The 16,467-nt window shown below is 45.8% G+C and overlaps 1 protein-coding gene across 8 annotated transcripts in view; it reads right to left on the bottom strand.

The window, feature by feature from the left end:
• The window catches only part of ATRX (ATRX chromatin remodeler), a 188,983-nt gene extending 172,843 nt beyond the window's left edge, over window positions 1–16,140 (bottom strand). For all 8 annotated transcript variants that reach the window (XM_040999433.1, XM_040999434.1, XM_040999436.1 and 5 more), the window contains exon 1: window positions 15,924–16,140. In XM_040999433.1, coding sequence (XP_040855367.1) covers window positions 15,924–15,943 — 20 coding nt within the window. In that variant the 5' untranslated portion in view covers window positions 15,944–16,140. The remainder of the gene's footprint in view (window positions 1–15,923) is intronic.
• Window positions 16,141–16,467: the final 327 nt, after the last annotated feature.

Here is a 16,467-nt window from a genome sequence, read left to right as displayed (position 1 = left end):
CTGGGCCTGGTTAATGCCAAATTTGTATTAACTGTATACCAGTTTACCATCATAGTTATGTATTATTATTTGTGGGGATGGTGAGGAACCTCAAGTCAGGCACACCACCCTGGTCACTTGGTGGGGGAGCCTACAGATTGTCCAGTCAAGGTGTTGGGATATATCAGAGTGGGAGAGGCTGAGGGCATGTTTCACAGCATAGGAATGATTTCGGGGGGTTTCCACAGGCCCAGCCACTTCATTCCCAGGTGGGTCAGAGAGCTGAGGCAGAGTAGTTTAGAGAAGGGAAACTGGAGGGCATGTCTGAGTCAGGCCAAGGCACCCACCACATGGGACACCTGGGTTGGGCTACAAACATCACCTGGCCCTCACAAAAGCGGGGGCTGAGGGGCATGCCTGGCTGGGCTAGGTGGCATTTGCTGCATGTGAGTGTTGGAACAAGGAGTGGGCCACGTCAGGCTGGACCACAGCAACCACTACAATGTGAGAGAATCAGATCTAGGGATAGATTCTGAAGGGGAATTGTGGGCTCGCCTCTGTGGGAGTGCTGTACCTAAAGGTCTTACAGAGAGCTGGGGGCAGAAGCAGGCCCAGCCAGACGGGACCTTAGAATCCACCCAACACTTGCAGCTATAAGAAAGCCAGGTAGGGACAGGCTACAGCACCCACAGGCATGTGCAAGGGTAAATATTAACAGCAGATCATGCAAAGCAGGGTCACTGCCCCTACTGGCACACATGAGATCTGAGGCTGGCAGAGGACCTGGTAGGGCAACATAGGGAGCTTACCTACTAGTCCACAGCTCCCTCTGGGTAGCATAGGCACTAGGACTTAGGGTTAGTGAGGCCTTAGCACCCACTGGCATGCGCAAGAACGAGGACAGGGTATGCCTAGCTAGGCCACACTGTAACAACCACAAGCAAGCGCTCAGACTACAGGTGGGCCATGCCAGGTAGTGCAAGACCTGGGGCTGGGAAGGGCAAATAGGGGAACTCTGAGGACTTCCCTTCTAGACTGCAGATCCCACTGGTAAGTGTAAAAGCCAGGGCTGTGGGCAGATCAGGCTGGGCAAGGCTACAGCACCCATCAGCATGTGCGTGTTGGTTGAGTCTGGCGACAGACCAAACTGGGCTGGGCTCCAGTACCCACTGGAGCTAAAACGGGTGTGGGACAGGCTAGACTAGGATGCAACATCAACCATGTCACACAAGAGCTGGGTCCGAGGATGGGTCAGGCTGGACTATAGCTGCAGCACCCATTGGTAAGTCAGAACGGGTGTGGGCCAGTCAGGTTAGGCTATAGTATCCACTGATGGGTATCAGGACTGGGGGCCAGCCATGTCACTCCTGGCAGCAGCATCCAACAGCACACATGGGATCTGAGGCCGGGAGCAGACCTGGTAGGGGAATATGGGTAACTCCCCTGCTAGGCACAATTTCCACTGGTGAGCATGAGAGCTGGGATTGGGAGAAGACCAGTCTGAGGGCAGGCTAAGCTAGGGTATACAGCTGCACTCACTGGTATACATGACAGCCAGATGGGTGCATACCAGCAGAGCTGGGCTGAAGCACAAGCTGACAAGCACCAGGACTGGGTCTAAGTCATGTCAGGCTAAAGTACAATACCTCAGCAGGCACAAGATCCTGGGCTGGGAGCATGCCTGGTAGGGGAACTATAGGCACTCCCCTGCTAGGCTATACTTTTCTCCTGGTAAGTACAAAAACTAACGATGGCAGCGAGGCCAGCTGGACAAGGCAGTGGTACCTGTTACCATACATGAGGGTGGGACTGAGGCAGGTAGGGCAGAGCTAACCTGCAGCACCCACAAATGTGCACAAGAATCTGATGGAACATGGACTAGGGGGTCGACGCAACTAGGTTGTAACACCAGCTGACATGCATGAGGACCAGTTATATGACCAATTGGCTGTGCTTGGCCACAACACCCACCTATTCATGTGGAAATATGGGCCTAAGACAGAACAGACCAAGCTGAATTCAACAGTAGTATGTACAATGGCTAGTATAAGTGACAGATCACACCTGACCCTGCACCAACTGGAACATGTAAGAGTCAAGTTTAAGGTCATCTCAGGCAAGGTTTCTTGGGGGGATTCCCTGTCTAAACTGTTGGATTCAGGCTCCAACTACTTTGGAAAATCACAGGATATGTGGCCCAGCTTTGAAGTGTATATTTCAGACTGTACACTTTCTGATGCCTGTGCAGTGGGCAGCAGGCACAAATGCACAAGGGGGAACTGATAGCAGGTTCATTTAGGCCATCAGGGGACATCAACTCCCTTACAGAAGATGGAAACCAGAACAGGCTGGACAACTCTCATGGCCAAGCTAGCAACCAGGAAAACTTAGAAAGATTTTCTCAACTCTGGAGTAACTAAAACCAACAACTTCTCAGAACTATCAAAACCACTAGAGTAATATCCTCAGAATACTCTTCCCCACATTGGGGTCTGTAAGGCATCATCAAAAGACCATCCCCCATTCCAGGGTGCTGATGTGGTTTGACAGAAAGGAGAGTCCCTTTACCCTTCCTTCCCAGCAGAAACAGGGGGAAAAGAGGACTGAAACGTATGTCCCACCCACCTTCCTCCATACCTGACCTTCTCCATCCTAATCAAAAGCAAACACGGGGACCTGGTGTGGTAGCCTAGTGGCTAAAATTCTTGCCTTGCATGTGCATATGGACACCAATTTGCATCCCAGCTGCTCCACTCCCCATCCAACCTCCTGCATGTGGCCTGGGAAAGCAGTCAAGGACGGCCCAAAGCCTTGGGACTCTGCACACATGTGGAAGCCTCATAAGAGGCTCCAAGCTTCTGGCTTCGGAAGAGCTCAGCTCAGCTCCAGCCACTGTGGCAACTTATGAAGTCAATCATCAGACAGAAGATTTTCCTGCCTGTCTCTTCTCTCTGTATATCTGACTTTTCAATAAAAATAAATAAAACTTTTCAAAGAAGAAACTACTGGGATAGGCACAATGGCTCAACTGGCTAATCATCTATCTCCAAGTACAGCATTCCATATGAGTGCCAGTTCATGTCCTGGCAACTCCACTTCCCATCTAGCTCCTTGCTCATTATGGTCTGTGAAAACAGTAAAAGATGGCCCAATGGGACCCTGTGCCCACATGGAGACCTGTAGGAGGCTCCTAGCTCTGGCCTACAGTGGCTCAGTTGCAGCTGTTGCTGCCATTTGGGGAGTGAACCAGCAGATGGGAGATCTGTTTCTCTTCTTCTCCTTGGAAATCTGCCATTGCAATAAAATAATCTAAGAAAGCAGGTGTTGCTAAAGATGTGTAGAAACTGTAATCCTTGGGCCCAGCAGCGTGACCTTTAAGCTAAAGTCCTCACCTTGAACGCACCGGATCCCATATGGGCACCGGTTCTAATCCCGGCAGCCCCACTTCCCTTCCAGCTCCATGCTTGTGGCCTGGGAAAGGAGTTGAGGATGGCCCAAAGCCTTGGGACCCTGCACCCGTGTGGGAGACCAGGAAGAAGTTCCTGGTTCCTGGCTCCAGATCGGCATAACACTGGCCGTTGCGCTCACTTGGGGAGTGAATCATCAGACAGAAGATCCTCCTCTCTGTCTCTCCTCCTCTATATATATCTGACTTTCCAATAAAAATATATAAATCTTCAAAAAAAAATTGTAATCCTCACACATTGTTGACATGAATCCAAAACAGTTTCTGGAAAAGGTAAATATAGTTCATATGGGATCTAGGAGTTACACTCCAAGAGAAAAGAAAACTTATGCCTACACAAAAACATTCACACATTCACAGCAACATGATTCATAATATCCAATAAAGTAACCACCAAATGACGGATGAAATATTATCCCACAACAAAAAAGAATGATGTTCTGAGTTATGCTACCCTCACCCCCAATTCCAGCTATTCCAAGCTCTTGGATAGGGAAATCTCTGCATGAATGTTCACTGTTTCTTTCAAATTTTGAAAATATGGGAGATCGATGGAATCAGGACTCCTTACGAAGATTATACTATTGTAACAACGTGGGAAAAATCAATCAGGGAGGTGGGATTTTGGGGAGGGGAAAATCCCAAACTCTATGAAATTGTACCGTAAAATTCAAAATAAATATTCAAAAAAGAAAATATGGGAAAAATATTTTTTTAATTAAAGTACAGAGACTGACATTGTGGCAAAGCAGAGATTTGGAAAGTAAACTGGCAAATAATAGACTGATAGAATTATGATTCCTTATGAAGGACTACATTATTGTAGTAAAATGGGGAAAATCTGTCGGGGGTGGGAGTTCAGGGAGGAATCCCAGCTTATACAAAATTGTACCACATAATTCAAAATTTAAAATATATATATATATTTTTAAAAAGTGAACTGGGAGATGGATGATTGTGTGTACAGTATACTTATCTCACTTTGCCTTTTTTGGAAAAAAAAGTTTATTTTCATTATAAAGGCATATTTACAGAGAGAAGGAGAGACAGACACAAAGATCTTCCATCCACTGGTTCATGCTCCAAGTGGCCACAATGGCCAGAGCTGAGCCAATCCGAAGCCAGGAGCTTCTTCTGTGTATCCCACGTGGGTACAGGGTCCCAAGGCTTTGGACCATCTTCTCCTGCTTTCCCAGGCCACAAACAGGGAGCTGGATGGGAAGTGGAGCAGCCTGGATACAAATCGGTGCCCATAGAGGATCCCGGTACGTGCAAGGTTAGCCATCAGGTGGGTTATCCATCAACTTTATCTCGGGCACCATTTACCACTTTACAGCCTGCTCCAAAACTATTTGTTTAGGTCTTCTTTCTTCTACTATCTGGAAAATAAAACTAATCTTTTTAATTTTTTAAGTTCCTTTTTTTATTTGAAAGGGACAGGCAGGAGGATAAAGACAGGAAAGATCTTCCACTTTCTGATTCACTCCCCAAATACCCAAAACAATCAAAGCCAAAACCCACTGAAGAAGACAGGAACTCCATCCAGGTCCTCCACATGAGTGGCAGTCATCCACCACCTGCTGTCTCCCACATATTAGCCAGGACTCAAATCCAAGCACTCCACTATGGGATGCAGGAGTTTCAAGCAGCATTCTAATCACTGCACCAAATGCTCACCCAATAACACTCATCTTTATCCATACTAATCCCATTATCCACTAATCTGCCCTCTCACAGCCAACCTTTAACTGCTAATTCATTCAAAACTAAATACAGTCTCCTCTGTGAAACTTTCCTGCACATCCTCAAAATTAAGCTTTTCTTCCTTTCTGATTCCTAATACAATCAATTTCCATTTCAACACGGCTAAGAAAGCCTAAGGAGGCAAGAATTTTGTTTTATTATCCTTTGCATAACTTAGGTGAGTAGTGTCTTGAACCTACTTGATCAGCTAGTATCAGATCAATAAAACATTCCCAAAATACAAGTTATAGGATAATAAATAATGTGGGATATAAACCATTTTTGCTATACCAATAATTTCTTTCAAAAACTAGTTTATTGATGAAAGAAATAAATGTTTTTCAAAAAGACTGATTCAAATGGTAACAGACATATGAAAAGATGCTCAGGCTCCCTAGCCATCAGGGAGATACAAATGAAAACCACATTCAGGCACCATCTAACTTCAGGGAGGTTGGCCTACATTCAGAAAGCTTCTAACAACACCTGCTGGCGTGGATGTGGGAAGGTACCTTCACTGCTTGTAAGAGTACAGGTTAGTACGACAACTATGTAAATCAGTATGGAGAGTGCTTAGAGAATTGCAAATAAGCCTGCCACACGACCCAGCTATCCTGCTTCTAGGAATATACCCAAAGGAAATGAAAACTACATATGAGAAGGGAATCTGTAATCCTATATTTACAGCAGCACAATCCACAATAGAAAAAAACATGGAAACATCCAGATGCCCGTCCAAAGAGTGGTTAGAGACTGTGGTACATCTACTCCATTGAATATTATTCAGCCACTAATAAGAATGAAGTTATGGGCCCGGCGGCATGGCCTAGTGGCTCAAGTCCTCGCCTTGAATGCGCCAGGATCCCATATGGGTGCCGGTTCTAATCCTGGCAGCTCCACTTCCCATCCAGCTCCCTGCTTGTGACCTGGGAAAGCAGTCGAGGACGGCCCAAAGCTTTGGGACCCTGCACCCGTGTGGGAGACCCGGAAGAGGGTCCTGGATCCTGGCTTCGGACAGGCACAGGACCAGCCGTTGCGGTCACTTGGGAAGTGAATCATGGGACAGAAGATCTTCCTCTCTGTCTCTCCTCCTCTCTGTATATCCGCCTTTCCAATAAATATAAATCTTAAAAATAAAAAGATTGAAATTATACCATTTACAACTAGACAGTCCCAGCTAGAGATCATTATGCTCAGTGAAATGAGGCAAACCCAAAAGGACAAATACCACATGTTCTCTCTAATGTAAGGAAGCCATAAAGCAAATTATCAGTTCAATAACCCTTTCCATACTGTCTTTGCTGCATCCCATGTGTTTTTATGATTTTATTTCATTTTCCTTTCTAATGGTTTTTTATCTCGTCAAATTAATCACTGCTTCATGGATTGCACAGTGGCATCATTTCACCCTAGAGGCTTTTGTGCTTTCATCACCCGTGCATTTGTTATTCAGTGGTGCACTTTATCGACTCCATGGTGCTGTAATTTGTTGCTGATACTGTTGTTTTAACTTCATACCTGTTGTTGACTTTGTTCTGTGGCTTCTCATTTAAGGGAATGCATAGTGATGGCATAGCAGAGATTATCACCTCCAGATATGAAGATACAATGCAGTATGCATCCTTACTTCCAAATCAAAGATGGACTACTAATGAAACTGTTGGACATATAGACAATAGGATGCTGCACCGACACTGTCCACACCTACAATGTCGGGGAACACTTAAATAACACTGATGGAATTGTGAGTGCTTATGAAGGACTATACTATTGTAACAAGATGGGGAAAATCAGAGGGGTGATAATTTGGTGTGGGGACAATCCCAGACCCTACGGAATTTTATCATAAAATTCAAACAAATAAACTCAATAAAAAGATCTAAAAAATTATTTTATTTTTATTTGAAAGAGTTACAGAGTTAAGAGTGGGAAAGACTGAAACATCCTTCAATCCATTGATTCACTCCCCAGATGGCCCCAACAACTGAGACTGAGCCAATCCAAAGCCAGGAGCTCAGAGGTTCTTCTGGGTACCCAATGTGGGTACAGTGGCCCAAGCACTTGGACCATCCTCCATTGCTTTTCCCAGGACATATGCAGGGAGCTGGATTAGAAGCGGCGCAGGCAAGATATGAACCAGCACCCATATTGGATGCCAGTATCACAGAACCAGAACAGAGGCTTATTTACTATACCATAGCACTGGCCATTATAGCAGTAATTTCTTAAGCAAATATCATGTAAATAGTTAACAGAGCAGAACACAAGGAGACAGTAATGACAGCTCAAGAAATTGAGTTCTTGGGGTCCAGCGGCATGGCCTAGCAGCTCAAGGCCTCGCCTTGAACGAGCCAGGATCCCATATGGGCGCCGGTTCTAATCCCGGCAGCCCCACTTCCCATCCAGCTCCCTGCTTGTGGCCTGGGAAAGCAGTCCTTGGGACCCTGCACCCGCGTGGGAGACCAGGAAGAAGTTCCTGGTTCCCAGCTTCGGATCGGCATAACACTGGCCGTTGCGCTCACTTGGGGAGTGAATCATCGGACAGAAGATCTTCCTCTCTGTCTCTCCTCCTCTCTGTATATCTGACTTTCCAATAAATAAATAAATCTTTAAAAAAAAAAAAAAAAGAAAAGGAACTGAGTTCTAACTAACAATGTAGGGAAAATCTGGAATGAGCTTCCAGCTTCAGTACCAACCTATCCCTGGCCACTGCAGGTGGGCATTTGGAGTGAATCAGCAAAAGAAATCTCTGGGTCTCTCTGCCTCTGAAATAAAGGAACAAAAACGGGTGGGCCTTTGCCATTTGAATTAGGTCACCACTTGCCACATTATCAGAGTATCTGGTTTGAGTCCCTACTCATACGCCTTCGACCCAGCTAGTTTCTGGGAAAGCAGCAAACAATGGCTCAAGCGCTATGCAGAAGGCTGAGATTTCGTTACTGGCTCCTGATAACAGACTGGCTCAACCCTAGCTGTTACAGGCAATTAGGAACAGAACTAGTCAATTAGACTCTCTCCCTGACCCCTCTCTCCATTTCTTCCTCCTCCTTTCAAACAAAATAAAAATTAAAAAGTGAATGTTTGAAAAGAAAGGAAACTTTGCCTCATCATTACCCTTCCCCATCTCTAAAATGAAAAACATAATAAAAAGTAAATAATGATCAATCCTTAGAGAAGAATTATTTTTTTAAAGATCTGAAGGAGGTGAATGTCTGGCACAGTGAATACCTCACCACCGCGGATGCCGGTATCCCATATTACAGTCCTTGGATTCAATCCTGGCTCTGCTTCTAATCCAGCTTCCTACTGACATATACCCTGGGTGGCAGCAGGTGATAGTTCAGGCGGCTGGATTCCTGCCACCCAAGTGGAAGACAAGAACTAAGTAGCAAGCTCCTGGCTTTGTTCTAGCCCACCCAGCCCTGACTATCATGGGCATTTGGGAAATGAACCACTAAAGAAGCTTCTTTCAAATAATTTTTGATTTATAAGTTTTTTTTAAGATTTATTGTATTTTTATTGGAAAGGCGGATATACAGAGAGGAAAGACAGAGAGGAATATCTTCCCTCCAATGATTCACTCCCCATGCGGCCACAACGGCTGGAGCTGAGCCAATCCGAAGCCAGGAGCCTCTTCCGGGTCTCCCAAGCGTGTGCAGGGTCCCAAAGCTTTGGGCCGTCCTTGACTGCTTTCCCAGGCCACAGGCAGGGAGCTGGAAGGGAAGCGGGGCTGCCGGGATTAGAACCGGCTTCCATATGGGATCCCGGCTCGTTCAAGGCGAGGACCTTAACCACTGCACCATCGCACTGGGCCCGATTTATAAGTTTTTAAAAATAAGTAATGTGGGCCCAGTGCCATAACCTAGTGGCTAAAGTCCTCACCTTGCCTATGCTGGGATCACACATGGGTGCAGGTTCTAATCCCGGCTGATCCGCTTCCCATCTGGCTCCGTGCTTGTGGCCTAGGAAGGTGATGGAGGACAGCCCATAGCCTTGGGAGACCCAGAGGAAGCTCCTGGATTCAGATCGGCTCAGCCCCGGCCATTGCAGCCGCTTGGGGAGTGAATCAGCAGATTGAAGATCTTCCTCTCTGTCTCTCCTCCTCTCTGTATATCTGACTTTTCAAATAAATAATAAAAGATTTACTTATTATATTTATTTGAAAGGCAGATTCACAGAGAGAAAAGAGGGAGAAGGTCTTCCATGCCCTGAGTCACTCCTCAAATGGCCACCAAGAACCAAGAACAGGAGCTTACCAATCCAAAGCCAGGAGCCTCTTTCAAGTCTTCCATGCAGGGTTCCAAAGACTTGGGCCATTCTCTCTTGCTTTCCCAGGCCATAAGCAGAAAGTTGGATCATAAGTGGAACAGCCAGGACAATATCTGGCACCCAGGTGGGATGTCAGTGACACAGGGTAGAGGGTTAGCCTGTTGAGCCACAGCACTGGCACGCAGATCTCTCCTATTCTTAACAATTAATGAAAACTCCAAAGAACCTTACTGATTTTTAAAACCACTGTTAATAAGCATGTTACCTCTGTAATACCTGCAGGTTTTACCAACAGCTGTTTAACTCCCATTTTACAGATGGAGAATGAAGACAAAATATTTCATGTTAGCTATCAAGCTGATTATTTCAAGAAAAGCATTAGGGTGCAGATACGGAAAGGTATTCCTTTTACTGTCCTGTTATAAGACACATTAATTCTATATACCATTTTCATTTATTCAAACCACCTGAATATTTTCTGCTAATATCCAAGTAAGCAGTCAAGTATTGGGAGAAAGTATTTCACGTAAATTCAGGATTGCCTGTATCCAGTGACTCAATTCCTAAGTTCAATTTCACTCCAAAAGCAAATGGCCAGTGTTATGCTGCAACAGGTTATGCTGACATACTGTATCACAGTACCACTCTGAGTAATAGCTACTGCTTTGCTAATACACCTAATGTGCCGGGGAAAGAAGATGGCCAAAGTGCCTGGGATGCTGCCAGCCCTGTGGGAGACCCCAATATAGAGTTCCTGGCTCACTTGGTCTCTCTCTCTGGGGGGGGGGGGGTATAGTTCATGGTTTCACTTTGGCCCATCAGATTGCTGTAGCCATTTGGAAAGAGAACCATAGGATTGATCTCTCGCCTCTCCCACTGTTGTCTGCTGCTTCCTTTCAAATCAATATTCTTTTAAAAAGTGAAATGAAGGGCTTGGCAGTGACCTAATGGCTGAAGTCCTCTCTCTCACGTTACATGTGCCTGGGATCCCATATGGATGCCGGTTCATGTCCCGGCAGCTCCACTTCCCATCCAGCTCTCTGCTTGTGGCCTGGGAAAGCAGCTGAGGATGGTCCAAAGCCTTGGGACCCTAAACCCACACAGGACACTCAGAAGAGGCTCCAGGATCCTGGCTTCGGATCAGCTCAGCTCTGACTGTTGTGGCCACTTGGGAAGTGAACCAGTGGATGGAAGATCTGTCTTTCCTTCTCTCTAAATCTGACTTTCCAATAAAAATAAAATAAATATTTTAAAAAATAAAACAAAAAGTGAAATAAAAAGGGCCAGTGTTGTGGTGTATCACACTAAGCCTCCATCTGAAATGCTGATATCCCATATGGGTACAGGTTCAAGACCTGGCTACTCCACTTCCAATCCAGCTCCCTGTTAACACACCTGGAAAGCAGTGAAGGATGGCCTAGATGCTTGCGCTGGCAGAAACACATGGGGGAGTCAGAACAAGCTCTAATCTCTAGCCTTGACCTCTAGCCCAGCCTCAAGTATTAGAGCCAATTTGAGGAGTGAACAAGCAGATGAAAGATCTCTCTGCCTTTCAAATAAATAATTCAAAAAAAATTGAAATGCACACATATACAATTCTTCACGAAAAGCTATTCCACACACCTTTACCTATACAGAAACAGGAAACTCTTAAGAATTTGACTTACCTTATCTTTAAAAGTGTAATATATAACTGAAAGCTCACGCCAGCTATATCTAGGGTTACAAATAATAAAAACTAGCCTGATCAAAATTAAGATCACAGGGCAGGCATTTGGTCTAGAGATTAAGCCATCTCCTGACACACCCACCTCCCACATGGAGTACCCGAGTTCCAGTCCAGAACTCACCCCCAATTCTAGTTTCCGGCCCCTGCACACCTTGGAAGGCGGCAAGCAATGGCTGAAGTGGTTGGATCCCTGCATATCCTCGTGGGAACCTAGGATAGGATTCCCAGCTTCAGATTGCCCAGGCGGCTGCCAGTGTTTGGAGAGTGAACCACTGATGGGGAAATGTGACCTTGCTCTCTTGCTGTTTCTCTTTCCCATCGAATAAATAGAACTAGAAAAAATTAACTGCTCCCAATTCATAACATAATCAAAGAATTGTCATTTAACTATTTTCAACACTCTTCGTATCATTTATATCATTTCCCTCCACAGGTCTGGCTAAATGATTTCCACATAGTGGAGATTCAAATATTTCACAAATAACATTTTTCAAAAGCTAGGTTACTACACAACTGTTCAACGATTATCTTAACAGACACTTAATGTATGTAAGATCTCTTAAACAACTTCTGCCTTTCTAAATTTAAGACTAACACCACATTGTACAGCCTTCAGCCTTCTAGTAGTCAGTTGCCATGAGTATAAGAACTACAAATTCCGTCAGGAGTGAAAACAGAACCAACCCAGTGATTGCAACCACCAGCTGATCAGGGCAATGGACTGTGCTGGGCCCTGTACTTGCTACAACATACAAGAATCAGGTCCGAGAACACCTCAGACAAAGTTTCATTGGAGATCTCCCCAATCAAAATGCTGGACCCAGAACCCTAACCAGGAAAAGACAGAAGACAGAACAAGTTAACCAACCATCCCAGCTATATGTTGGCAGCGAAATATAGGGCAAACAGAGACTCTATGATGACCTATGTCAATCAGTGGAATCCTCAAGGACCCCATAGTGCTTGGAGTGGCAAGATTGGCAACGATTCATAGCTGTTGAAATATCAAAACCACTTGAGCAAGAACCTCAGAGAATACCCTACCATCCGGGACCTGGGGAGGGTGGGAAATTGGGTGGGCCTTCTCCCTTAATACCCGCCTTTAAACATGAAGGAAACAATTTGGGAAAAATAATAGTCTTACCCACTTTCCTGTAGCCCTTGAACCTTTTTACCCTAATTAACTATGTAAAGATTGTCAAAATATTTTATATATATATATAAAAGAACTACAAATTCCATTAATCTGCCAATACCAAAACCTGAGAATGAAGACTGTCAATCAGATGTTCATGTTTTATACTCAAAAAAAAAAGATGGTGTGTTTCTTCAAGTTTAAGATTTATTTCTTTCTTTTATTGTAAAGGCGGATATACAGAGGAGGAGAGAGAGAGAGAGAGGAAGATCTTCCATCTGATGGTTAACTCCCAAAGCAGCCACAACCACCAGTGCTGAGCCAATCCGAAGCCAGGACCTTGTTCCTGGTCTCCCACACGGGTGCAGGGTCCCACGGCTTTGGGCAGTCCTCCACTGCTTTCCCAGGCCACAAGCAGGGAGCTGGATGCAAAGTGGGGCAGCCAGGATTAGAACCAGCACCCATATGGAATCCCGGGCATACAAGGCTAGGACTTAAACCATTATGCTATCGCGCCAGGCCCAACACTCCATCTTTTGAAAACAAAACAACCAGGCAGGGTACAATGGCTCAATTAGTTCATCTTCCCCTTGCAAGCACCCTGATTCCATATGGGCACCAGTTCATGTCCTGGCTGTTTCACTTCCCATCCAGCTCCTGCTTGTAGCCTGGGAAGGCAGTCAAGGATAGTCCAAAGCCTTGGGACCCTGCACCCAATGGGAGATCTGGAAGAAGCTCCAGGCTTCCTATCAGCTTAGCTCCAGCTCCTGCTACTACTACTTAGGCAGTGAACCAGCAGATCTTTATTTCCATCTCTCCTTCTCTCTGTAAATCTGCCTTTCCAATAAAAAATCAATAAACAATCTTAAAATATAATCAACCAACAACACCATAAAAACCTTTAAAAAACACAAAAACCTTTAAAGATCAAGCCACTGATTATTAGTCTGTGTATGACAGCCAGGTCACTGGTCTGTAATTTCCTCTCTTGTTTCTGACAACTTTTCAGCCACAGAATCCTAGAACATTTCTTTTCACGTTAAAAAAAAAAAAAAAGATAACCAAGCATGATGTGGCATTGTGGGTTCAACTCAAGAAGTACCTGAGTCTTGGCAGAGAAAGGATTCAGCCTGACACAATTCTGAACAGCCCACTTGGAGCGCGTTCAGAATAAACAATCCAGGGCTCTCACATTTTTTAATTAATTCCCTGTATTTATGTGTTCCTTTACTGGAATTAAATACGTCTGTTATTTCATTTCATAGTACATCTAGATGTAAAAGGTGTAATGCTTCTGTTGCCTGGCGCGGTAGCCTAGTGGCGTGTGCAAGGCAAGGACTTTAGCCGGGATCCCATATGAGTGCCAGTTCTAACCCCGGCAGCCCCGCTTCCCATCCAGCTCCCTGCCTGTGGCCTGGGAAAGCAGTCGAGGACGGCCCAAAGCCTTGGCACCCTGCACCTGCGTGGGAGACCCGGAAGAGGCTCCAGGTTTCTGACTTCGGGGATCGGTGCAGCTCTGGCTGTTGCGGCGCTTGGAGAGTAAATCAGCAGACAGATCCTCCTCTCTGTCCTCTCCTCCTCTATATATATATCTGACTTTCCGATCAAAATGAAATATTTTTTTAAAAAGTATAATGCTTCTAAACAGCTACAAGATCAAGAACAACAAATGACAGTGAGAATAGCTAACATGAAACTTTCATTGTAATGCCTGGGATCAATTAAAACAATTAAAACGGTCATAATCAGTTTAGATCTGGCAACTCCAGGGGCCATCAATGCTTTGGGGTTAAGAACACAGGTTGTGAGTTAACGCCAGGTTCAATTCCAGCTGCACCAATCTGGTGGGGTTTATTGGTTTCCATGCCTCAGTTTTTTCCCACTAACAAAATGGCGAAAACTAAGAACATCCCCCCTTGGGCAGTTTTAGAATGAAAGACCACCATAGGTAAGCGACAAAAAAATTTCAGTTCACATTATTATGAGTTCCATCATGCTCTCTAAAACTGAAGACCAGCGAAAACTGACCCTGAAACATGAATTATTGTATTGAAAAATTCTATACTCAACTTGTTCACCCTCAAGAAAAGGCGAAAATACAAATCCAACTTATGATTTTAAATATACTCTCCCGCAAGACTTACTAAAATCCAGACATTTAACCCTCAGGGACAGCGTGCATGAATATGAATGTTGAATGCCCGAAAATACAAGCCAACAAGTTGTTCTCTGAACCTCTTGCATGCCCAAAACCCATAAAGCTTTGTTGGACTTAATTTATACAAATGCAGAAATCTAGGCCACAATCTTTACATAATCAGACCTATAAACTAAGAACTCAGGTATACTTTTTCCCCCAAGATACGGAATACCGTAGCTAAAGTTGTCTGAAAAATGTATGCCATCCTAATTGTCACTCAGAGGCACATTCTATCAACTTAGAAAACTAATTCTGATACTTGCTTATTGTAATTTCACGTCGCCATTGGGCACCAGGAATGCATTTCAGGGCAGAAAAATTAGCTAATTCAAGCCGTAGAATGAAAAAAAAAAAAAAAAAAACAGTTAAACTTCCTAAATCAAACCAGCCACCTGCGTGAAAGAGGTATCCATTTCCTAATCAGCCACCCAAATTGTTAAGACACTCTCAAGAGGCAAATCAGCAATACACAAGCAAAACACAACCAAATAAACGCGCTTCACTGGTAAGAGGCAGCCTGCCAGGCACGGGTACCGGACCAATACATCTTTACTTCGCATCCACTCACGTTAACCTACACCCTTATCCGTCACGGAATAAATAAATACAGTGTCTAATCGCTCGAGCTCGAAATCCGGAAAATGCGGTTAACATTTGAGGTCCCACTAAAACCGGACTTCACAAAAAGTACGACGCCCCAGGATCCCTCCGGGGAACTAAAAGCGGGAGTTAGTATAAACCCCGGCCGAGAATACATGGCTACCAGTTAGGTTTCTAGAGGAGAGACGAAATTGAAATACCTGTCGAGACCCTCCGTCGCCCACTCACCGCAAAAAGAAAGCCTTATCTTCACGGGATGCCGGGGGGGTCGGGAAGGGGGGGTGGGGGTGTGAGGAGAAAAAAGAAAAATCCCGCAGAGCCCGGCACTTCCCGTCCAGAGCGAGCGGAATGCCGTTAAGTCGTCCCAGAATCTCACATCCTCTCGCCGGCCCGCCCCTCCCCCCCCCCGCCCCGTTTCTTCCCCCACGCAGTTTCTAGGCCCGAAGATTAGAAAGAATTGCCAGAATATCAAAAACCACTGCGATTCCCAGGGTCCCAGTCCCTACAAGCACAAAAACAAACAGAGGAAGTCAAGCAGGGGTTCCACTGGTCAGGGAAGCCAGGGAGCTTGGCCCGGCACCCCAGGCCGCGCCCCCCCCCACCCGGCCCCGGCCCCGGCCCCGGCCCCGGCAGCAGCCTTCCGCCGAAATCCGGCTCGGGCTCCAACGAAAAACGACACCACTCTCCCCTAAAGCAGCACACCGGCCTAACCAACGCAGTGAAAACCCTACCGAACAACGGCCGCCGAAGGCACCGAGGCCCGAAGCGCTGGGGCCGGAGAGAGAAGGGGTTGCGTTTTTACCTCATGGGCTCAGCGGTCATGTTTTCGCCGGAAAGCCGCGCAGCTTTCTGCGACTGCTGGGAGCCGCTCTGCGCTCCTCGGCGCACGGTTACGATAGAAATGAAAGGAGCCTTAACAGTTACTGTAGCTGCTACAGAATCCTCCCCGCGGCTCAAAGGCCCAAACCACTGCCACCGCCGCAGGAGCCGCGGAAACAAAGCGACGCCGCCGCCGCCGCCATTTTGTTGGGCCGAGGCTCGAGCCGGAGAATTGGCGCGTCCTCCCTCTTCCTCTTTCCGTTAACTATTGGCTACCTCCTCCGCAGTGCGGATTCCTATTGGCTACTGAAATTCACCTTCTTTGGGGGCCTGTTGCTAAGGCGATCTACGTCACTTGATCCCCTCCACCTTTCGCAGGGGGTCTACTTCATTCCCAACTGACCTGAAAGTGCTAATGACGTATTTTTTTTAACTTTAATCTGAAAATTCGATTTTGTGCCTTCCTCTGTGAGGTCGTGACGACACAATGAAAACAGCTTATGTTTATTTAGAGTTTACTACGTGCC

The sequence above is a fragment of the Ochotona curzoniae genome, unplaced genomic scaffold (genome assembly GCF_017591425.1).
Source record: "Ochotona curzoniae isolate NIBS_2020 unplaced genomic scaffold, NIBS_Ocur_1.0 scaffold_1852, whole genome shotgun sequence".
NCBI lineage: Eukaryota > Metazoa > Chordata > Mammalia > Lagomorpha > Ochotonidae > Ochotona > Ochotona curzoniae.
The sequence above is the reverse complement of the archived record's forward strand: the minus strand, read 5'-3'. Positions and strand labels throughout refer to the sequence as shown.